This window comes from Tachypleus tridentatus, chromosome 13 (genome assembly GCF_004210375.1).
Source record: "Tachypleus tridentatus isolate NWPU-2018 chromosome 13, ASM421037v1, whole genome shotgun sequence".
Taxonomy (NCBI): Eukaryota; Metazoa; Arthropoda; class Merostomata; order Xiphosura; family Limulidae; genus Tachypleus; species Tachypleus tridentatus.
Window position 1 is genome coordinate 207,563,279 of NC_134837.1, and position 23,942 is coordinate 207,587,220.

Here is a 23,942-nt window from a genome sequence, read left to right on the forward strand (position 1 = left end):
GTGTTCGTACACGTGCGTTCCGAGTAGTTTTCTGTTCATAACTTAAAAATGTATCACGATTAGGCTAATAGACGAATAATATATTATAAGTAATATTCTAACACACATCTACATATTTTTTATGTAAATTAAACGACAAATAAACTGTTTATAAACAAATAACCAAAAATAGGAGGAGCAGAAAGTGTTCGTACATTTCAGAATGTGTGAAAAAATTGATATTCCCGTAAAAATGTTGTTTAGTTGGGTGAATAAACTACATTATACCATTCCAGAACTAGACACTAGGTTCATAATTATTAGAATTTAGCCAGCAAAAAATGTACTTCCGGCAATTTAGCGCCGTCTCCGTCATTATCTGCTTGGTCATCATGGCGAACAGGAAACAACTGTCCAGTGCTTTAAAAAACCGAATTATTGTAAAATACAAGTTTCGTGTGTCTCTTTCTGGTATTGCTACACAACTTAATGTGCCGAAATCCACTGTTTAAAGCATAACTGCCAAGTTTAAGCTGACAGGATCAACTGTTAACCTCCCTCGTTCCGGACTCCCCACCAAAATTCCAGAGAGAACCAAGAGGAAGGTTTTCAGAGAAGTTAGTAGGAACCCTCGTTTAACACGTAATGACATTCAGAAACTGGTAAGGGAAACTGGGGTTGAAGTAAGCACCTCAACAGTTACGAACATGTTACGCTCTTCTTGGTTCAAAGCGTGCCGTCCTCATAGAGCTCCATATTTAAAGCCTGTTCATTTAGAAGCACGATTGAGGTATGCAAGAAAGCATGTAGATAAACCCTTTACCTATTGGAAGAGTATTCTTTGGTCAGACGAGACTAAAATCGAGCTATTCGGTCACAATGATGTTCGCAGTATTTTCCGTAAGAAGGGGGAACGAAATCTTCCAAAGAACACCGTCCCTACAGTTAAACACGGAGGTGGCTCGATCATGCTATGGGGTTCCTTCAGCTCTTCTGGTGTAGGCAACCTTCATCCCGTCAACGGAATAATGAAAAAAGAAGAGTACGTTGATATATTAGGGACTTATATCAAGAATGATGCTTGGAACTTGCGGCTTGGGCATCGTTGGATCTTCCAGCACGACAATGACCCTAAGCACACATCGAAATATGTGCAATCCTGGTTGCAGAGGAACCATCTAAGCGTTCTGGAGTGGCCATCGCAGTCACCCGATCTTAACCCAATTGAAAACGTTTGGCATGAGTTTAAGATCAGGGTTCATCAGCGTCATCCGAAAAACTTGCAAGAGTTGGAGGCCTTCTGTAAAGAAGAATGGAAGAAAATACCAGTCGAGTACTGTCAAACGATCATGGAGGACTATGAGGAGAGACTGTGCCAAGTAATTCACCTGAAAGACTACACAACTGACCATTAAAGTAGACGCACGAACACTTTCTGTCCGTCTTATGTTTGGTTATTTGGTTATAAACAGTTTATTTGTCGTTTAATTAACATAAAATTTATGTAGATGTGTGTTAGTATAATACATTTTATAATATACTATACTTTCATTATCCTAATCGTGCTACATTTTAAGTTATAAGGAAAAACTACTCACGACGCACGGGTACGAACACTTTCTGTCGAAACTGAAAATTGGAAAAACTTATTTTACTACTTTTTTGATAACTAAAAGAGACTTACCACACTGCCTTTCTCAATAGATAGATGTCTTATTATACTACTTTTCTTGATAGATAGAAGAGACTTGTTACACTACTTTTCTTGATAGATAGAAGAGACTTGTTACACTACCTTTCTTGATAGATAGAAGAGACTTATTACAATACCTTTATTGATAGATAGAAGAGACTTATTACACTATCTTACTTGGTAGATAGAAAAGACTTATTACACTATCTTACTTGGTAGATAGAAAAGACTTATTACACTATCTTACTTGGTAGATAGAAAAGACTTATTACACTACCTTACTTGGTAGATAGAAGAGACTTGTTACACTACCTTTCTTGATAGATAGAAGAGACTTATTACAATACCTTTCTTGATAGATAGAAGAGACTTATTACACTATCTTACTTGGTAGATAGAAAAGACTTATTACACTACCTTACTCGGTAGATAGAAGAGACTTGTTACACTACCTTTCTTGATAGATAGAAGAGACTTATTACAATACCTTTCTTGATAGATAGAAGAGACTTATTACACTATCTTACTTGGTAGATAGAAAAGACTTATTACACTATCTTACTTGGTAGATAGAAGAGACTTGTTACGCTACCTTTCTTGATAGATAGAAGAGACTTATTACACTATCTTACTTGGTAGATAGAAGAGACTTGTTACGCTACCTTTCTTGATAGACAGAAGAGTGTGTGTTTTCTTTTTACAAAACCACATTCGGCTATCTGCCCAGCCTACCGAGTGAAATCTAACCACTGATTTAAGGGTTGCAACTAGATAGACTTACCGCTGTACTAGCGGCGAGCAGGTAGAAGAGACTTATAATAAATAAAAGTTCCTTTTATTATAGGTAAAAGAGACTTATTACACTGCCTTTCTCAATAGATAGAAAAGACTTATTACACAACCTTCCGTGACAGATAAAACAGACTTATTAAAAAGTTTTAGATGATAGCTAGAAAAGACTTACAACACTACCGTTCTTCATAGGTATAAGAAACCTTTTACACTTCCTTTTATGATAGCTAGAAGAGACTTATTACACTACATTTTATGATGGCTAGAAAAACTTTTTACACTAACCTTTCTTGATAACATAAGAGCATATTACACTACCATTCTTAGTAGATAGAAAAGAGTTATTACACTGTCTTTATCAATAGTTAGAATAGTTATTACACTACTTTTCTTGATAGATAGAAGAGACTTTTTACACTACCTTTCTTGATAGACAGAAGAGTGTGTGTTTTCTTATTACAAAGCCATATCGGGCTATCTGCCCAGCCAACCGAGGGGAATCGTACCACTGATTTCAGGGTTGCAACTAGATAGGCTTCCCGCTGCCCTAGGGGAGGGTAAATAGAAGAGACTTATTATTCTACCTTTTATTATAGGTAAAATAGACTTATTACACTGCCTTTCTCAACAAATAGTAAAGGCTTATGCACTACCTTTCTCGATAGATAGAAGAGATTTATTACACTACCCTTCTTGAGAGATAGAAGAGGCTTATTACAGTACCTTTCTCAAGAAGTAGTAAAGGCTTATTACTCGATAGATAGAAGAGACTTATTACAGTACCTTTCTCGATAGATAGAAGAGACTTGTTACACTAGATTTCTTGATAGATAGCAAAGACTTATTACACTATCTTTCTCAATAGATAGAAGAGACTTATTACACTATCCTTCTTGATGGATAGAAGAGGTACCTTACTTGATAGATAGAAGAGACTTATTATACTACTTTTCTTGATGGAAAGAGTGTGAGTTTTCTGATAGTAAAGCTACATTGGGCTATCTGCCCAGCTTACCGAGGGAATTCGCACCTTTGATTTCAGAGTTGCAAATCCAAAGACTTACCACTGTACTAGCAGGGTAAGTCTCAGATAGAAAAGACTTATTACATTGCCTTTCTCAATAGATAGAAGACTTATTCCACAACCTTTCTTGATAGATAGAAGAGTCTTATTACCCTACCTTTCTTAACGCTGTGTTGAAGTAATGTACTTTGTAGGTTTTTAGTTGCTTTTATGCTGAAATGAAGTAATGTACCTCACTTGGGTTTTGCTGTCTTTATGGTCAGAGAGTACATTTTGTCTTCCTTGAAGTTTAAATTATTAGTTGGGTTTGACTGTCTGCATATTAAAATAATGTATGTACACTGTGTATTTTAAATAAGTTTAGATATCCTTTAGAAGGCATAGCTCAATCTGGTGTTTAGCTTCAATGTCGTGGAATCCAGATTTTGTTGGTTACCGCAACATGTTAATACACGTTGGTGTATTACAAGGACAACGGTTACACTATGAAACAGAATTTTTACATTTTCTTGTTCCTGGGCAGAAAGTATTGTTTCCCAATTGTTTATGCCTAAAGTAAATAGAAAAGACCCATTTTTCTCTTCAAACTTTGCTTTTGTGACCTGGAAGCGTATAACGAAAACATGATGGGAGACTATATTTGGGGTCTGATACGTGAAAGTGATTTACATTACAGTCGCAAATCTCGAAAAACTACTCACTTCTAAACATTTTTGTATAGCTTTAGTATAAATACATGTAAATCTTGATTCATATGTTGTTTTATCCAGACCTTATGTAAATGAAAATGTGCAAATTTGTCCGTTTTTACACAGAAAATAGGTTAATTTATAAATTTCATTATCCAGGTCACAAATGCAAAGTTTGAAGGGAATAATGGCCACTTTCTGTACTTTTACAACATAAGCAATTGAGAAATAACGCATACTATCCAGCAACATAATTTGTGTTACATAGTGTTATATATCGTTATTTAATATGACAAGAATAGCCCAAAAGTTTATGGTGCTTGGGGCGGTTAGTGCAGGTAGCTCTGCCCGAATTTCAATAGTTAAACAAGAACATCTTAAAAGTGAAATAACTTAGTTTAATTTTGTTTTGATTATCTTCAAGCTTCTCTGATGTAATATATTTTAGTTTGCTTTAACTGAGTCAGAGTTAAATGTGTCCTTTAACAAATGGTTTACATCCTTTGTGTTTGGAATTAAAATGTTTTGGTTTGTGTTGTATAAATATATAACGTGTTTATGAACAAGTTTCTCAGTAATGCAACACTGAGTTTTTGAGAATTACATAACCAGTTTGTATTGTATAGACGTGGACATACCTGATGTGCCCGTTCGGTTTTGGTTTACTTCAGAGAATTCAAGTTGTACAAAATTAAGTGGTACTCACCACTTCTTGTATTATATTCCAAGAAGTAATTCGTTACCTCTTTCTTATCTGGGGAAGAAAGACGTGTTGATTTGATGGCTTCCACTTGGCTACTAGCCGGTTCAGCATGCTAATGATACAAACAACTTTTAATGTCAAACACGGATGTGTGTTTGTCTTTAAAATGTATTTAAGAGTTCCGTTTTTATTTTTGTATTTTGCACTTAGTTCCTTTGTGTTTTCAGTGTACCGTGTATGTAGCAATGTAGTAACATTAACGTAGTAACAATTTTTTACTAGTATCGCTACAAAGCAGTTGTACCTACTATCAGAATTGAACTGTATCATCTGTTTAAGTTTCAAAAATCTTAAGCAAGCACTTTCTGTTTTATTTTAATTTTTTTTGTACGTTTCGTTCTTGGAATAAAAGGGAAATCACTTCCATTGCGCGTGGTATTCAGGAAATGTATTTTTGTGTGTCAGTTTTATTATATTTTCGTAAATCGATAGTAAATATCTTCATTTTAGTTTGATAAATGTTATACTTTAATTTACAAACTGAACATCAACAAGAAGAAATGAAGTTAGACACTATATTGTCTCATAAAACAAATGTTTATTGTTCTTGAACCTCGGTATGACAAAATAGAAAGCTAGCTAAATTCTAACACATCCCACCCAGGAGAAACTAAACAATACTAGCGGGAAACAGGAAAACTAGGTAGCAATCCACGGAGCAGAACAGATAATCACATGCCACAAATGCCTACTTGGTAGCAATACCTTTTGCAGAGTAGCAGTTGAAGCACCAAAAATGGCTACAAGTGTTACAAAAATAGCTTTCTCCTGAGTTTTTGATGCTCCAATTGCTGTAATGGGGCAGTAAATCTTGAAAAATCAAAATATCACCATTTTGAAAACATGTTTGTTGTAATTGGCCTACAAGTTTCTTTTACAATATTTACAAAGTCAAGCAACAATGTTCACATAGGTACACAATGGTAAAAGCAGGGACCGTCTCCAAACGTTTCAAACGACACCTCCCCTCAGCAGTGGAATGATTTTGTTTATATATAATTTCTCGTAAGGGATCACCTCAAACAAGAATAGTAAAAAACGAAAAAATCTACAGTGAGTTGAAATGTGTTTTATATTCAAATAATAGTCTGAACAAGAATTACTCTGTTATATATTTACTATTTTATTAAAGAACTAAAAAAAATGTCCGATTGAGGTGGCTCCCTCTACTATCACCAAATATACGGCTTGCTCCAAAAATAATAAATTAATTCATATAAGAATGAGGAAAAAACATATCACAGTTATCATATCACCAACTTTGTCTTCCCCCATTTCAAAAATCAGAAGAAAGTATAAGAATCTAGAATATTTTTAGATTTACACTTTTACAATAAGAACAATGCGAAGTTACCGAAATCAGACAGAGTACTGTTTTTCTTGCTCTCATACATTAGAGGTATTTCATTGGAATAATGTTGAATTACGTTAGAGGGACGAAGACAAAATAGTTCAGCCTGAATGTGTTAAAGTTTTAAACTATCGATGTAATTCTTATCATCACTATACACATTAAACACTTATTGAGTAAACCCAGTCCGCTCATTCACAACCCAGCATAATATAGTACCCCAAGACAGGGTTCAGTACAAATGACCAGGGCGGATTGGCCCATCGGCGAGCCGGTGCATTTGACTTATTCGTAAAAATTGATTTAAAATTATTTTTTTTTGTTAGCAAGTATGTATCTTAAGATACTCACTGCCCAGGCTGGTCCTCTGAATCCAATCCTCCGCTGGGAGCGAACACAGAAATTCTGAGGTATACAATTAACAAAAACCGTTTCTAAAGTAATAATAATAACTGCTAAATTAGCTTAACGCAACATAAGCAATAGGCTTCTGTGGAAGCGAAACGATGGATTACTTACACCTTCTCAATGTTCGACCGCCACAGAAACTAATTTCATCGAAAAATAAAATTCTCGAACTTTAAGCTGACACAGACGTACAGATACGAAAAGCAATTTCAAAATATAACCTTTGTTTGCTAAAACAAAATGATGTCATTTGAGGTCACTGGGACTCGTGTAAGTGAAAGACATTTTCAGAAAGGAGGTCCTACCATTGTTCACACCCAACTGTGGAGAGTACCACTAATATCAGTCCCTGCTTTTAGCCACACGAGATGATAAAAAAAAAAGACAGAAAATCTCAAGCCAAGAAACTTTTTGTTTAAAAGGGATATGGTCATCAGACAAGTGATATTAATAAATACAAGATCCAAACTCTTCAGTGTTTTGTTTTTTTTGGTTGCTGGTTTAAGATGCAAACTGTTCAGTGTCTTTGGTTGGTGGTTTCGAGTTAAAGTTTTTGGTGTTTTTTTGCTTTGTTTTAACTTATCCAATGTGTCAAGTAAGATTCCAAACATGGGTTGCACACACAGGGAAATGTTCAATTATTATGGCGTCTGTCGTGAAGGTTGTTTGTATAAGGTTCATTGAGTGGGAAGGATAAGGTTGACAGGGGTGAATCTGTTAGCAAAAGGGGAAAAAAGGAATGGTTGCTATAATCTGCAAAGAAATATTAATTACGGGGAGGGGGGAAGAGATAAAAAATCTATGATATGTGCACAAATACACCTAGTTGAGGACCACTATACATTTCTAACACTGTACGCTGATATGACTTATATTTGGTTATCATTTTCAGCAAATTCCACGTTGTTCACCATGAATTCCAAATTGGAATAATTTGACTATGCACAACAATATTTAAAAAAATCATATACTGTGGGTAAAAAAAACCATAAAAAATCATATACTCTGGGTAAAAACAAAACAAAACCATGTTTTTACGTCTTTCAAAACATTCTCCATTCCAGTGCAACTAAAAAGTATCTTTAGCTCAGTGCACTCCAACGTAACTCTCTTAAACTTGAGTATTTTTTTTTTCTGTCCGTCTAACTAAATGTTTGTCAAGTGAGTTTCTCTGTGAGTGATTGCAATACTGAGTTGAGCACGCAGTGTTTTTATCATACACATCCACCACAACTGTTGTGGAATGGATGAGTGACAGTTTAATAATCTCGAACCCACGATGCAATAGAAACCAACACCGAACAGTCAGCATGGTGCACGTGAGAAAGCAATTCCCGGTATCGAAGAACTTCACCAAGTACCATTGTATACCGATAAGTTTGATTAGACGAACACAAAAACCTTGTACTTCTTTAAAAGGAAAAAAAACTTTTGCCAATTTGCTTGGGATAACTCTTCCATTATAATACCGTGCAATTATTTTTAACACCCTACCACTGATTAGTGACGAAAAAACTAACTTTTCAAACTACATTTGTTCAAAATTTCATCACTCTTACTCTCGTATAAAATATTCTATGTCCTAACACTATTATGTTATTTCAGACTGTTTTAAAATCATTCGTTTCATGGCATCCTCCAGGTCTCCACTAACCTTCCAACTTCTGAATATGACAGCACCACATTATCATTAAGTAATGTACCCAGCCTCGTGCGTTTCTCAGAACTGTCCGCCTACGAATTTTACAGAATCACGTCCTTTAACGTTTAATGTAATAAAAGTTACGTTTCCACGTTCAACATTAACATGAAATCATGTTTACAATATACATTACATAGATATACATCAATGTATCTCTTGTATACACATACAACTATTTTAAGTGGGATCCATTCTCCTTTCTGTGTGTAAGGTTCATCAAGAAGAGACAGAAACTACGCATATCATTGAACAATGACTTAGTACTCTACAGGACCAAATACCACCATACCCTGGACTAGTTTTATTATAGGAACCATTAAAATTGGCCTGGCATCTTTCCAGGCCCAAGTTAGGCAGGAGGATGGCAAAATGCGAATCTGCGATGATAATTTTGTGAAACATCCTTAACAGAGATTTGTACGTTTCACTTTTGCACCATGAGACAGCTACGAGAAGAAAAGTGATACACAGCTATTCCAGTTTTGTAGGGGTTTCACAGTGGAGTGTCAATATGTCACTAGTTCTTCAACAAATACTAAAGTCTGCTAAATATTTGTCTTTACACAGAGACAGATATTGTTAAAAAATTCAGGCCGCAAGGTTTTCGGATGTGGATGTGGAATTATCTTCTTCATTATTATTAGATTTGAAGTGCGATTTGATGTGGTTTTCGAGTTCAGTGGAAGAAGCACAAATCTTGCTGCAGATGTTGCATGCCATCTTCCAGCCCCAGGTGGGTGGTCTGTCTCCTGCTGGTGGAGAATGCTGAATAGTTGGATGTCCAGGAGAAGAAAGGTCACGAGATGCTTTTGGTGACTGGGATTTTTTCTTCTCCGGCTCTTCTACTATCTTCAGGCCATTAGTAGACGCAGGTGACGTTATATTACTAGCTGAGATGGCGTTAGTCATTGGTTGTTGATGGATATTTCGAACCAATCCTTGAGGAGAAAGCATATTCAGTGAAGAAGGTATGTTTCCATTCGTCATTCCTGCACTCTGGATGACTGATATTTCATTCATCTTTGGCGTCGTCATGCCATTCATGTATGCTGGTGGGAGATATGGGAAATAGAGGTCTGGACGATGTGGATGAAAATCTCCTGGTTTAGAAGCTGGGTTCATCTGGAGTGCTGGCAGGTCTATTGACATTCGTCGACCTCTTCGAGAAGTGCTGTTGTTCCACATGTGTGTTCCCATGTGAACTTTAAGGTTACCTTTGGTAGTGAAAGCTCTCTCACACACATTGCATTTGAAAGGTTTGTCCCCCGTATGTGTGCGCATATGAATTTGAATTGCGCTTGCACTTGAGAAGGGCTTTTGACAAACGTGACACATGTGTTTGGTCATTCCTGGTGATCGTTTGGGGACAGGATGAGCAACGGCATTGTTTTCTGACACTGGTCGTTTGTGTGAATGGCTAGATGTCTTGGGTTCGTAACTTGCAGTTGTTGTGTTACTCACAGTTGTAGTATTAGTTGACTTACTACTATTCAATGTCGTTGTTGTCAGGGTTGGAGAGGTAGTAAAAAGCTGTGATGGTAAATCGTTGATTTTATGTGTTAGCATATGTTGTTTCATGTTGCCTTTGGTAGAAAAACGTCTGTCACAGAAGTCACATTTAAAAGGGCGCTCTTTTGTGTGACTCCGATAATGAATCAAAAGGGCACTCTGGCAAGCAAAAGTCTTCAAACAAATCTGACATGTTGTATTCATTCTTCCTAGACGAGAAGCAAAAGGCAATCCACCAAGAGGTGAACTAAAACTCTGAGTGACCATCTCAGTTGGAGAAGGAGACGTGCTACTCGACATCATTGAGGATTTTGGAGTTAGATCTAGGGCTTCCGTTTCTTGGTTTATACTGGTTATGACGCTTGATGGTACAATTATGGAAGATGAAATTGGGGTGGATACTATAGAAGGAGATTCCAACTTCCTCACAGACCCAGGTGTTGAGCACTCATCCCCAGAATTGTCTGATGTAGTCTTGCTTGTTGTTGAATTTGGAGAGTAAGGTGATGCTAATACTTGAGGATTATTATTTGTTGAAGTTTCTAGAGATGTTTGAGACCTAGGAAGGTAAACTGGTGGATTTTCAAAACGAGGAAAGTAACCCAAAGGAATTCCCATTCCAAAAGGTGCAAAAAGAGGTTGAGACATTGATGTAGAAATGCTCTTAGTGTGATTCTCTAATGCTGCCAATGAAGAACTGGAAAGTGAGATAGAGGAAGAAAGAGGTTGATCACTGATTAGGGGCAGAGACAGTAATGAATGTGGTGATGAAATTGAAGTCGTTGTGACTGCACCTGTTGAGGTCATTGAGTATATATCTGAGGTTACCTTGACATTTTCGTCAATCACTGGCTGAGGTGGGAGAGCCTCTGTTTGCGAAGACCCATCATCTTCTAATAATTCTTTTTTTGAGTCTTCCTGGATGTTCGTAGGTAGACTGATAGTTTTTATAACACTATTTGTGTTTTTTGTTAAATCTTGAAGAGAAGGTGAAGTCACAGCAGTTCCTGGAGAGTTTGATGGGGTAGAAGGGTGAGAATTAGGAAGATTGAATGATGTCTGCACTGAGTGGGATAAATGATTCTGGTTTGTGAAGTTTAATGGTAATATGGGCCTTGGAAAAGGAGCAGGAAACGAAGCTGAAGTTTTAATTTCATTGGCCATGATTTGTTCTGGACTCATTTCAGTAGGCTCACCAGTGTGCATCCGAATGTGTTGCTGTAATACAAGAGAATTCGTAAACTGCTTGTGGCATACTGGACATTGATGAAGCACCCGCAGTGGCGGCTTCACCCTGTGAACGCCCATGTGAGTTTTCAAATTACCTTTTGTTGTGAATGCCCGACCACATATTTTGCATTTGAAGGGTCGTTCACCAGTATGAGTACGATAGTGCATCTGTAGAGCACTCCTACAACTTAGAACACGATGGCATATGACACACTGGTTAGGGTCACTGAGCTTATGTTCAATATTGTCCACAAGTTGCTGAAGTTTAGTTGTTTCTGATGGTTTTGTGACTTCCATGAGTGATTCCCAGTTACTGTCTGTACTTCCCGGTTTAGGAAGCAAATCTTGATAAAATACAGGATCATGAGTAATGTTAGAGTCATCTAAAGTTGTAGCAGTTGGAGTTAATACATGTGTAGAAGAGGTACTAGTTAATGAATGCAAGCTGAAAGGAGGTAATGCAGGGGAAAATGATGGATGAAATAATGTTGGATATGAGGCAGCCATAGTACTTAAAAAAGGAGGATAAGGAGGAATAACAGAGAGTGGAACTGAAGTACATCCTACATGAAAAGGAAGACTTTTTAGTTCTTCATGATTTTTCATTTCCGCATCATTTTTTTCCTCTTCTGCACCAATAGGACTCTGTGAAGTTGATGGTTCAGGACTTAATATACGGTTTTGTTGAATTTCCTCCTGGTCTTCTCCATTTTGTACAACTTCATCGTCTTTTTCCAATGGAATATCAAGCTCAGGCTCCTCTGAGTCTTCACCCGTTGTGTTTGGAGGATTTTCAATTTTATGAAAAGACAAACTCTTTTCTTCATTTGAAAGTTCTTCCTCTAATGAGGTAGTAGGTCTATTTTGTAAATCAGTGGAAGGTGGAACCTGTTGATGTTTCCCGTTCACTTCTCTTTGAGACTGTGGTAATGATGCTATTTGTGGCACCAACAAAGGAGGCTGTGAGTTACAACTGTTAGACATTTCTTGTAATACAGGACTCATTCGTTGCTGGCCAGAGGGTGGCTCAATTGGTGGATAAAGTTTATCAAGATGTTCAGGGAATGGGTTACTGTCCATTTCAATGTTTGGATATTTCGACTTATGTCTCTGAAAATGAACTTTCAGATTTCCTTTCGTTGAGAAACGATTCCCACAGATGTTACAACGAAATGGTCTTTCACCAGTGTGGGATCGAATATGAATTTGCAAAGCACTATCACTACCAAACACCTTACCACAAAATCGACATCGATGTCGAAAGAAAGAATCATCTTGTCCAGGCAGGGTTTTCCATCAACAGTGGTCACATGAGGTAGTTTTCCTTTGCGCATTTTACAAAGTTCTTCCTCATTACTATAACTAATGACTCCATTCAACAGAAACGATCCCCCTAACATGGTATTTTGAAGTGCTTGCTCTGTGTGCCTCTGAAGTAGTTCTAGTGTATTTGGTTCGTGAGGAAGAGGTGGGGAAGGAACCAGTGGTTGCTGCAAAGAATCTATTGCCTGACTGGTACCATCAGATATTGAATTACCAGTATTTAATTTGGGAGTCTCCAGAGAGCTTGGTGTCGTCCCATGCACAGAATGAGACTGCTTAAATAATATAGAGGTTGTTGTTGTTGCAGTGATCAGACTGTTGGAAGCACATTCACTACTCTGTGAGGAAGTCACTGCTGAGGGCCCTGTTAGTGGAGGTAGAGGAGCTGAGACAGGTGGAAGTTTTGTCAACTGAGACTGGAGTTGCTGGATGATTTGGAGCTGCATAATTTGCTGCTGCTGCAACGTATACAGAGCAGATTGCAGGGCAGCCAACTCAGTTGTCTGGCTGTTGTTGTTGGAAGAGCTGTGCTGTGCTACTGCAACTTTCGTGTTTTGTAGGGTTTCCAAGGTAACATTGGTGTCAGGTAAGTACTGAGAATACAGCAACGACTGAGGTAGGCTAGTGATAAGTGACGTGGAATAGCTGTTCAGATTCTTGTTCAACGTGTCTTTGCAATTATTCGAGAGGTTAAGAACACCATCGAGGCTTTTATCTAACTCTCCCGTTAAGTCGTCTGCGCACACACCAAATTGACCCTTGCTCATTACCAAACTAGGAAGGTCATCGCTATCGGAGGAGTCCATTTTTTCATAGCAAAGTTCATTTGCACTGCTTATAATGTCATCTGTCTGTTTCCCAATCAAATCATGTTCTTCCATTAGCTCCACAGATGATGTGCCACTTCGACAAACAGGACTGTCCATTCCGTTTAAAGGACAGATATCAACTGTTTCGTCGCCTATGATGTACACTGATCGTTTTCTTGTGCAAGTTTTCTTGTGGTTAAGAAAATCAGAAAGCTCAATAAACTTGCCTCTACATTTTCCACAAACATGTGCATCACCTGGTCCTACATCCGTTGGTGATCCCGAACTCGTTTCTGAAAGATAATGATAAAAAACGAATCAGAATTAATAGGGGGAAAAGTTGATGCGAATATGATTTTATTAAAATTAATTTATTGTGTAAAATCTGCTTCCCGGCGGCTCAGCTGTATGTCATAGCACCTTACAACGCTAAAAGTTCAAGTTTCGATACCTATAGTGATCATATCACGCAGATAGCTCATTTTGTAGCTTTGTTTTTAATTAGAAAACAAGAAGTTCGAGGTTTCACTGACTTTACACAACGGGATGTCTGCTAGAAACCGTGTTTCGATACCCGTGGTGGGCAGAGCACAGATAGCTTTGTGCTTAAAAATAATAACAAACCAGCCAATCATTGACTGTTTTAGAAGGAAACCAGCATATTATATGTGCTTGCTTCTTTACATCAAATTCATTATAAAATCAAGTTGATCCATAAATAAGCTCTGTAACACATATGCCAATATTTAATTTTAATTATATAAGGAATTTATTGGTTTATTTTAGCACAGAGATACATAATGGACAAAGTGTGCCTTATTCTCCGCGATGATCGAACTATGAACTACATCGTTGAGTCTGCGGAGTAGACAAAAATAAACCTAACTCGAGAGAAACGAGACATTTATAAACAATTGATAGATCTACGGCATGAATATATATAATGGGTATTTGCAACACTGTCGAGTGTCTTTCATAATCTACTCGAACACTCGGTTGACTTTTGTTTTTCAGAAGTAACAAGTGTTTTGGAGGTCTGATATACATAATGTATCTTCTCTCTCAGTGTAGCAAAGAATTTTTTTCTTCTCTCTCTGAAATCCCGTGAAATGAAAAAAATATTATTACTTCCCAGAGATGGACGTAGCGTGGTCGAGCAGCTGGCGCCATTTGCACGTGCGTCGGCCATAACACTTTACTGTTGAAATACACACTCATAGTACCAACGGTTTGTTTGTTTATTTGTGAATTTCGCGCAAAGCTACATCATTTCAAAATTAGGAACGGCTAGCGCAGATAGCTCACGTGTACCTTTGCGCGAAAGTTTACATCTCACCAAACAAACATACAACCGTGGTGTATTACAGGAAGGTAAGGTCTGCTAGAACTTTAATGGGAACGATGAAGGCGGATGGACAAAAAGGAGCCATTAATAAAAGAGAAGGTTTTCATCAGAAGATTGTGGAGAGCTGTCGGCAAGCTTGTATTATTACTTGTATGTAGTGGTAAGCTCATTCTGAAATCTTACTGACTAGTGCAACCAGGCTTTTAATGAAGTGAAACACGATCATGTGACTGTCTGTTGGTGGTTTGTTTTTTGAATTTCGCACAAAGCTACTCGAGGGTTATCCGTGCTAGCCATCCCTAATTTAGCAGTGTAAGACTAGAGGGAAGGCAGCTAATCATTACCACCCACCGCTAACTCTTGGGCTACTCTTTTACCAACGAATAGTGGGATTGACCGTAACATTACACCGCCCCCACGGCTGAAAGGGCGAGCATGTTTGGCGCGATAAGGATGCGAACCCGCGACCCTCAGATTACGAGTCGCACGCCTTAACACGCTTGGCCATGCCGGGCCTCTATTGGTGCTAAACAAAAACACGTTCTTCCATTGAGAACTTGCTATCTGATAGAAATCGTTTAAAAATGAAAAAAAAAGGTTTTGTTTCTTTAATGTTGTTATTTCTTTTTTAACTTTTTCGAGTTTGACAGGAAATACATTTACGAAAACAAAACAAGTAATTATGTGACTAAATCTGAAACATCTTGAGGTCCTAAACGTGTAGGAGGGAAAGAAGCAAATACTTCTACGACTATACTGTTAGCACCCCCTGGTGTTCACGGCTGTCCTATTATATTGCATCTAGTAAAAGTTTTAGTTGTTTGATCCTCTTTGTACCTGGATTCTGTTTTCGCAAAAACATTGAAACAGTAAAAGTCACCACCGTCAGATGGCGGCAAAGAAATAAAAATACCTCCTTTCAAATGAATAAAGCACCCGAAGTTTGTTTCAAAAGAAGTAAATATTACTACGATTGCTTGAAATGCAATAGTGGGCAAACCTGAACACAAACCTTCTAAGGTAAAAGATACGGAACCGTTGATCCTTCTGAGAGAAATCATTATGATGTCTATGTTTGTAGCGCCACCTAACGAGTAACTTGGTATAAATTAAACAAAACTCATTATCGAAACAGCCTTACTTGTTGATTATAGTTTCACAAACTTTATGCACAGTTAACCTTTATCTTTATTTTACAAAAGTTCAACATACCCCCCTCAGCATTATATCTCAAGGCTCATGCTACTAAGTTTCAGGGCGTGAACCTCACAGTTGGTATGGCATTGATAGTCCACTGTGTAGCTTTGTGCTTAATAAGAAATAAACAGTTTGTCAGTATTGTGTCTTTTGGGGGTGGGGTCACCTCACTTTTCTTTGTTACTTGTCATAATACGCACATAATCATAATACTAAAAATTTATAGGATAAAATAACATGTAAGTATTCAGATTAATAAACAACCCCCTTCAATCCTCCGCCCCCCCCCCAGCCATTAGAATTAATTAAGATTTATTAGTTGCTGCAGGTGAGATGATAACATAGGACTAACATTGAGTTGACAGTAAGCATTTTTTTAGTTAAGTTTTTGCTTTAAAAAATGAGGTAATGAGAAAACTAGTTTATATAGCGACCTATAAAAGTGCAATGCATAAAAAGATGCCACCGCCTTCAAGATTATATTAATATTTAATTCCTGTCAAACATTCGTAAAATTAACAAGCGCCATCTACCTCCAAGCTATAACAATCAATCTTTTTTCTTAATTCGGACAGCAAATAATAATAATAATAAATTAAAAAGCAAAGAGAAACATATTCTGTGTTCTGTAGAAAAATGCATAAAGATTAATTAATGCATACTGAATTTATCATATAACTATTAAAGCAACTCTGAGTTTGGTAACTTGAAGAATACAAAATTTATTATTTGTTAAAAACAGCGAAAGTTTTCCCACGTTTTGTTGGTATGAAAGTTTCGACAATGAGGGTCTATCCAGTTTAATTAACATTAACAGCGAGGATTTACAGAGGATTAACATCGAAGGTTTGTCCAGTTTTAATAATATAAATAGCGGAACAACTTAAAACAACAACATCAAAGCAGATAAAGGTAATGCTATAGTTATAATGAACACAAATGAATACAGATACAAACAAATTTAAACTACTAAACACAAATCCAACAAAAATACATCAAAACCATTTAAACAAAATACTACTACAAATAAAAAAACCAACACAATCTCAGAAAACATTCTTACTAACGAAAGACCGACTCACGCACCCTACAGCTATACTGCACCCCCAAACCTCACAAACCTGATTGTCCACTACGACCCATATTGTCGATCAATGAATCATTTAACTACAACCTCGGTAAATATATAGCGTGAGCATTTTCTAAATATGTAACATCAGCCGGCTTCTTTTCCAAAGACTCTTTCAACTTTAAATCTATTCTTAATCAACTAAATCATAAAGCCTTAATGACCAGTTTTGACGTAATCTCCCTCTTCACAGAAGTCTCAACAACTGAAGCCTGCAAGATAGCTTTAGAACTTTATATCCAAGACCCCAACCCATTGATACACATCCACAGCAACCAATTAGCAACCCTTATACAATTCACTACCATCAAAACTAACTTTATGTTCAATAACCAAAACTACCAACTAATAAATGGCCTAAGTAAGGGGAATCCCTTCACCAGTTCTAGTCAACATTTTTATGACAGAGTGAAACACAAGCAATCAATTCAGCCTTACAACCACCACTGTACTGGTACAGGTATGTTGATGATACAACTGTTGGATTCACATCTACAGAACACACAGCTAGCTTTTCAATCACGTTAACTCTGTACACCCCAACATTAAGTTCACATGTGAACATGAAAATATTAACCAAACAGCATTTCTTAAACTCAAGAACACTAGAACTGATACACAATTCAAAACAGAAATCCACAGAAAAATTACCCATACTGGATTATACATTTCCTGGGACTCAGCACATGAAACAAAACAAATAACTTAATATATTAAGAAACCAGATAAACACAGCCATAAAACTATGCTCACCAGATAAAATTAACGACGAATTAGACAAAATAAAACAACACTTCATCAACATCAATAAGTTTCCTCTAAAAACCGAGGAAAAAATTTACTCACACACCTAGACTAACAACAAACAATAAATCCCAAGATACAACAAACTACAGAACCTTATACTGCTGCATATCATATGTTCCCGACATCAGCAAAAAATAACCAACATTTGGAAAAAAAACTTATAACAAAACACAACATTCCAGTAAACACCAAATTTATTCACAAACCAGGTACAAAATTAAAGTTCATACTATGTAAAAACTACACTGACAAATACAACACTAACATTATTCATAAAATACAATGTAATAACTGCCACGACTTCTGTATTGGAGAAACAAGCAGAAAAATGATTAAAAGCACACAAAAAACAACACCTTCACACGTTTTTGAACACTGCAAGTCAAATAAACACAACATAATAATATTAAGTAGGTAAACAAATATAAACAAACGCAAAATTAAAGAAGCCCTACTTATACAGCAACTAAAACCAAAATTAAACCAATATAAAGAAACACCTTTAAATCTATACTAATTAATAACCTAACATCCACCTGCAACGCCCCCTACAATCCGGTACCCGTTTATACTCTCATCTCTAAGACACGTGTCCGTCAACGGTCACATTTAAATTATCTCCTTCTTAACCTGAATATGACCTAGCAAGGTCGAAACGTTGATCTCTCCTTATCAGTAAAAGTGTTAATACCCATAACAGCCATTCTGAGATGCATTTTTATTTCCAGTAGGTTTCTCGTCGGCAAGAAAAACCTCCTACTAGTTTAGTCACATAGAGTTAGGGCTAATATAAACCTCCAACGTTGGCCGCAGGTCGTGAGATTTTGAAAAAAAAAAATCATATGACATATGATATACAATTATATATTGGTCATATAAAACTTTGTGGTTTGTATATTTGTAAAATAGCGATGAACAGTCACACTTACCTGGGTTGGATATGGAACAGTACGTGTACTGATGAAGATGTATGTTTGGCAGAAAACCAGAAAAAAAAATATAATGACTGAAAAATCAAGGACAGTTGTTTAAAGAAATTAATACAATTCATAAAATCAACTGCTTTAGAAACGTATGTATGTTTTATTTATTTTCTTCATAAATAGCACAACAAAACCTTTGAATAAACGTCTGTACCAACTTGGCGCTGTGCCAGAAATATGTTTATTTTAAGAGATGGTTTACATTTGGAATTTGAACTTTTTTTTTCTTTCGCAGTCACTATGTTAAAATGACCACAAATCTCACTGGCAAGGTTTAAACTTGTCAACATAAAACGTGCTTTTTGCTTGCCGAAAGAATTTTGGAGAACTACGAATAGTTTTCTGTTAAATTCTGTGCGTTGAGAAAATACAAGTTTGGTTTGTTTTTAAATTCGCACAAGGCTAGCTAGCTACATGAGAATTATCTAATTTTACACATAAACCACTACATTATGCATATATATATTATTCTAAGCATGTACTTCCAATGCCGTCTACCCAAGTGACTCAGGTCTAGTTATGCAGGCTAACGATGCTAAACACCGAGATTTGATACCTGTGGTGGGTATAGCACAGATAGCCCGTTGTATAACCTTGCAGTAGACGACAACCAAACCAGTCAATATGTTAACACGATTACGTTATTATGATGTACAAATTACATTATTTTGATATACAAATAAGCGTCTATTTTACTCTCTCGCTTTCCATATATATATATTTATATAATTTATATAATTGAGTGAAATTAAAAATACACGATTACTATTGTTATTGTTACTCTCGTTTGTATGTTTCGTTCATATACAAAATTTTGTGATATAGTAGCTATTCTACAGAAGAAACAAAGTGTAATATATTATTAACCTTATAATTAACTCGTAATGTTAAAACCGCATTGTTAATCTGTCTTTTCCACTTATTTAATCTCTATTCTATCGCCTCCCCCTAGGGGCACGCCGGTATGTCTGCGGAGTTACAACAGTAGAAACCGGGTTTCGATACCCGGGAAAAGCAGAGCACAGATAGCCCGTTGTGTAGCTTTGTGATTAACTGAAAAAGAAAACAAAATCTATTTTATCTTATCTATATAAATAATACACTTGCGTTTATCTGTTCGAAACTTTTCTCACATATTTTTCGATCACACGCTACAAATCTCATATTATTTAGAAAGGCACATTTATCCAAGGAATCCGAATTCATTATTGACTTTTCCCATTCAGAATCACCTTACTTATTTTTTGCATAGTAAATCTTTTCAGTACAATAAGTATGGTGCACAACGTGGCAATTTCGTTATTACGTAAAGACTGGTTTCGATTTCAACTTGTTTTCATTTCACACAACGTTTAATCCGTGTGTAATTTCCTTAAGAAAAAAAAAGAGAAAATTACACTAAATACAATTTCTATGGGCTTTCCCGATTTATTGAGGTCTAAAATATGCATGCACAGTTCCTTCAAAAACATATGATCACGACTTTGTGAACACACACTCAGACGTTTCTGCATGTTCAGCTAAGTTTGTCTTTATTACAATTATACTCAGTTTCGGTTAGTTTTGTAGCCTGCCATAAACACTTTTTAACTTCGTTTTTCTTTACTACGAGTTTTATTCTTCGTTTTTGTTATCTTCTTTGTTTCAAACTAGTAATAAAAAAAACCTTGTTATTTATAAATGCCATTACTTTGTTTACTTCACGTGTAGTTTTATTAAATTTACGTCTTCATGAATTTATTTATTCGACCACACATTTTTTCCCCTCAAGTAGACCAAGATTTATCAGTCTAACACCTAATGCTTGCAAGAAAGCATAGCTTAAATGACGTGCGTGGAAATGATAGAACAAGGAAAATTGAAGCGAATTGCATAAATACTATGACAAATGTTTTGCGGGTCGAGGCTAGTTCTAATAAATTACTTAAGAACCCGTAATACTTCTACTTATAAAAAATAGATGGCAGCAGGAATGTATATTGCTATGTGAACTACAACTTCGTTTCTTAAAAACGTGCATCATTCACGTTTAAATTTCCAGAGAATCCCTTTTCCCCCTGGATTGTTGAAAAAAGCATATACCTTCTTCTAAAGTTTCCTACCTACTAAGTAGTCATTGAATATATCGCCACCTCTGTCTTTGGTCTTCATCAACGATTCTGAGCGGGTTGAGCAGATGGGGCTTTATCATGGAGCTACCATTTGATCCCCCACGCTGACGTCAAACAATAGACTATAAATCTTGGTCACGGTGACCAAAAGTATACCAGTCCGCGAGTATTGAAGCGCCATCTACTGCCTTATGCCGAAAAATAACATTTACTCTGTTCTAACAGTGGTAAGAGAGCTAGTTTGTCAAAACATCATTGCTGCCCGTTAATATATTATACACGATGAAGTTTTTATTAAGCTATTAAAATATTGTATCAAAAACATTGGAAGGGACATGTTCATGCATATTTAACAGTTTATTAGTATTATAGAAGTTAAATCTAGTTTCCCTGTTCATCTTGACAGGAAAGACAGTTAATTTAAAAACATTAACCTGTAACACAAGATAAAGAACGAACTGTATTATAATTTGGAGTTTTACACAGTGCCGTGGGATAAACTTATATGATCAAAACATTAAATCATAAGGGGGTAAAAAATCTAAATTTATTGTAGAACCGTCTTAAGTTAAGCCAACACACGTCATTTAATAATTATCTGTTAACATCTGTGGTACTTCGTTTTACGAACCAGTGAATGCTCTTGCGTATTAATGATTACAAACAGAACATATTTCGCTAATATAAATTACATTCACTTGAATTTATTTGAACAGCTTTAATTAATATAATTGATATACTAAAACATACAACAATAAAAAACAAACTAATGATTTAGTTACTTTGGCCATATCTCGAAACTTTCGACTGAAAAACGCGCTCTGTACAAATTCTCAATGGAAGCGCTATTTGGCAGGAGGCTTAGCCACTAGTCAAACATGACCAGTATGGATATGGTGTTAGAACGACCCCGATATAAAACTTGCGATATGTATGAGCTTTCCGCAAGATGATCTAAATATACACAAAGACTGGCATCCGCAGCCATGACTATATTTGGCAGGCACTTGCAAAGAACAATACACTTAAATATAGCAAAAGAAATGGAGCTGTTGGTGAATGTTGCTCTGTACCAAATATTCTATAAATGGGTGAAGATGGAAGATGACAGAACACACTGCACTTAACATTGAACAATGCTAACATTTGTCCAACGTTATTTATAGATGTACACAGCTTCCGTTGCCTCCACACAGAGGGCGCTACGTCATATTAGAAAAAATAAGGAGGCTAAAACCGAACGTTATTAATTTCATTTGTTCAGAACCGTTAGGGTTAACTGAAATAATTTATTTCTTGTCTTTGGTTTAAGAAGTCTAGTTACTACATCTTGGGTTAATTACCGACTATATGACTATATGTCAGACTAAAAGTCAGACTATATGACTTTTTCTAAGTCAAAACTAAAAATAAAATAAATACACCCAGTTAATAAGTATAGCTAATTAGATATATTTAAGTTTTCACTTATCAAGTTGCGATTGGAATGTTTGTTCTCGGCATTCGAATATGCGGTGGCCCAGTGGTTAAGGCACTCGACTCGCAGCTTAAGGGTCGCGGGTTCGAATCCCCGTCATACCACGCATACTCGTCCTTTCAGCCGTAAGAGCGTTATAATGTTACGATCAATCCCACTATTCATTGGTAAATTAGTAACCCAAGAGCTGCCAGTGGGTGATGATGACTAGGTGCCTTCTCTAGTGTTACATTGCTAAATTATGTGACGGTTAGTGCAGATAGCTCTGGTGTAGCTTTGCGCGAAATTAAAAAACAAACAAACCGAATATCCACCAATAAATACAAGGAAAATATACTTTTTGTTCTTGGATATTTAAATCCCGGGCCTCCAGTGACACAGCGATATGTCTGCGGACTAACAACGCTACAAACCGAATTTCTATACCCGTGGGTGCAGAGCACAGATAGCACAATGTGTAGCTTTGTGCTTAATTCAAGACAACAGCTTAGATTCTCTTTAACGTTATGATAACGGATAATCAAAGACACAAAGATAAGAACATCCTTGAAGCCTGTATTCAGATATTTTAATTTATCGAATACTAAACAATAAATAAAGTCTGTTCTCTAAGGGTCATCGTTAAGTTCAAGGACTTCATATCATAAAAACTCGACTAAGGAATCTTTTAGTCGGGGACAACAGACAAAATGGGAGTGAAACCGTGTCACATGATAAAAAAATCATCTGATGAATTTCAGTTGGTGTGTGTTTTCTTATAGCAAAGCCACATCGGGCTATCTGCTGAGTCCACCGAGGGCAATCGAACCTTTGATTTTAGCATTGTAAATCCGCTGTACCAGCGGGGGAACAATCGTAATTGGGGAAACAGATAAAATGTAAGTGAAACTGTCATATCATAAAAACTTGTCTAATGAATAATTTAGTTCGAGACAACAGATAAAATAAAAATGAAACCATGTTAAATCATAAAACCTGATCCAAGGAATCCTATAGTTAGGGACAACAGGTATCAAGTTGAAAAAACTTATCTGATTAATTCTTTACTTGAGGACAACAGGTAAAATGAGAGTGAAACCATGTTACATCATAAAAACTCATCTAATGAATCCTTTAGTTAGGGACAATTAAAATAGGAGTGAAACCGTGTCACATCATAAAAACTCATCTAATGAATCCTTTCGTTAGGGACAATTAAAATAGGAGTGAAACCGTGTCACATCATAAAAACTCATCTAATGAATCCTTTAGTTAGGGACAACAGGTAAAATAGGAGTGAAACCGTGTCACATCATAAACACTAGTCTGAAGGGTGTTTTAGTTGCAGTGATAACAAGTGATATAGCAGTGAAAGTGAGCACTGTTTGTGATTGTGTAAGAAAGATCGGGTCTTCCTACAGTTAGTGCTGTTTAGTTCTTCAACGACGCTGATGAATGATCTGTAAGTGGTACAAGCAAGGATAGATTTTCTGGAAGCGAGCTGACATAATTTAATAACCAGGCGAGGCAGTGCTGTCTCTTATAACCCGGACCATCAGCGGTTGTTTAGTGCGCCACATCAAACACATCCTTAATGCACCAATTAGTTGTTTTCTCATAAGCGAAGATTCTATTCAACGAG

General features: G+C 36.5%; 2 protein-coding genes and 1 pseudogene across 4 annotated transcripts in view; 1 reads left to right on the forward strand and 2 right to left on the reverse strand.

Moving 5' to 3' along the window:
* The window catches only part of LOC143240067 (uncharacterized), an 86,555-nt gene extending 81,593 nt beyond the window's left edge, over window positions 1–4,962 (reverse strand). The window contains exons 1-2 of the mRNA XM_076481914.1: window positions 4,884–4,962; window positions 2,886–3,011 (exon numbers count right to left, since the gene is read on the reverse strand). The gene's annotated coding sequence lies outside the window, so the exon portion shown is untranslated. The remainder of the gene's footprint in view (window positions 1–2,885; window positions 3,012–4,883) is intronic.
* LOC143240068 (uncharacterized) overlaps window positions 1–19,831 on the forward strand; it is a 31,483-nt gene extending 11,652 nt beyond the window's left edge. Inside the window, exons 2-3 of one of the 2 annotated variants that reach the window (XM_076481916.1) lie at window positions 14,640–14,777; window positions 19,686–19,831. In XM_076481916.1, coding sequence (XP_076338031.1) covers window positions 14,640–14,775 — 136 coding nt within the window. In that variant the 3' untranslated portion in view covers window positions 14,776–14,777; window positions 19,686–19,831. Of the gene's footprint in view, window positions 1–14,639; window positions 14,778–18,659; window positions 18,979–19,685 lie in introns of those variants that run through there. The other variant, XM_076481915.1, reaches the window with a different exon arrangement.
* The window catches only part of LOC143240065 (sal-like protein 1), a 126,641-nt pseudogene continuing 108,157 nt past the window's right edge, over window positions 5,459–23,942 (reverse strand). Inside the window, exon 3 of the transcript XR_013021545.1 lies at window positions 5,459–13,565. The product of XR_013021545.1 is annotated as a sal-like protein 1 (transcript). The remainder of the gene's footprint in view (window positions 13,566–23,942) is intronic.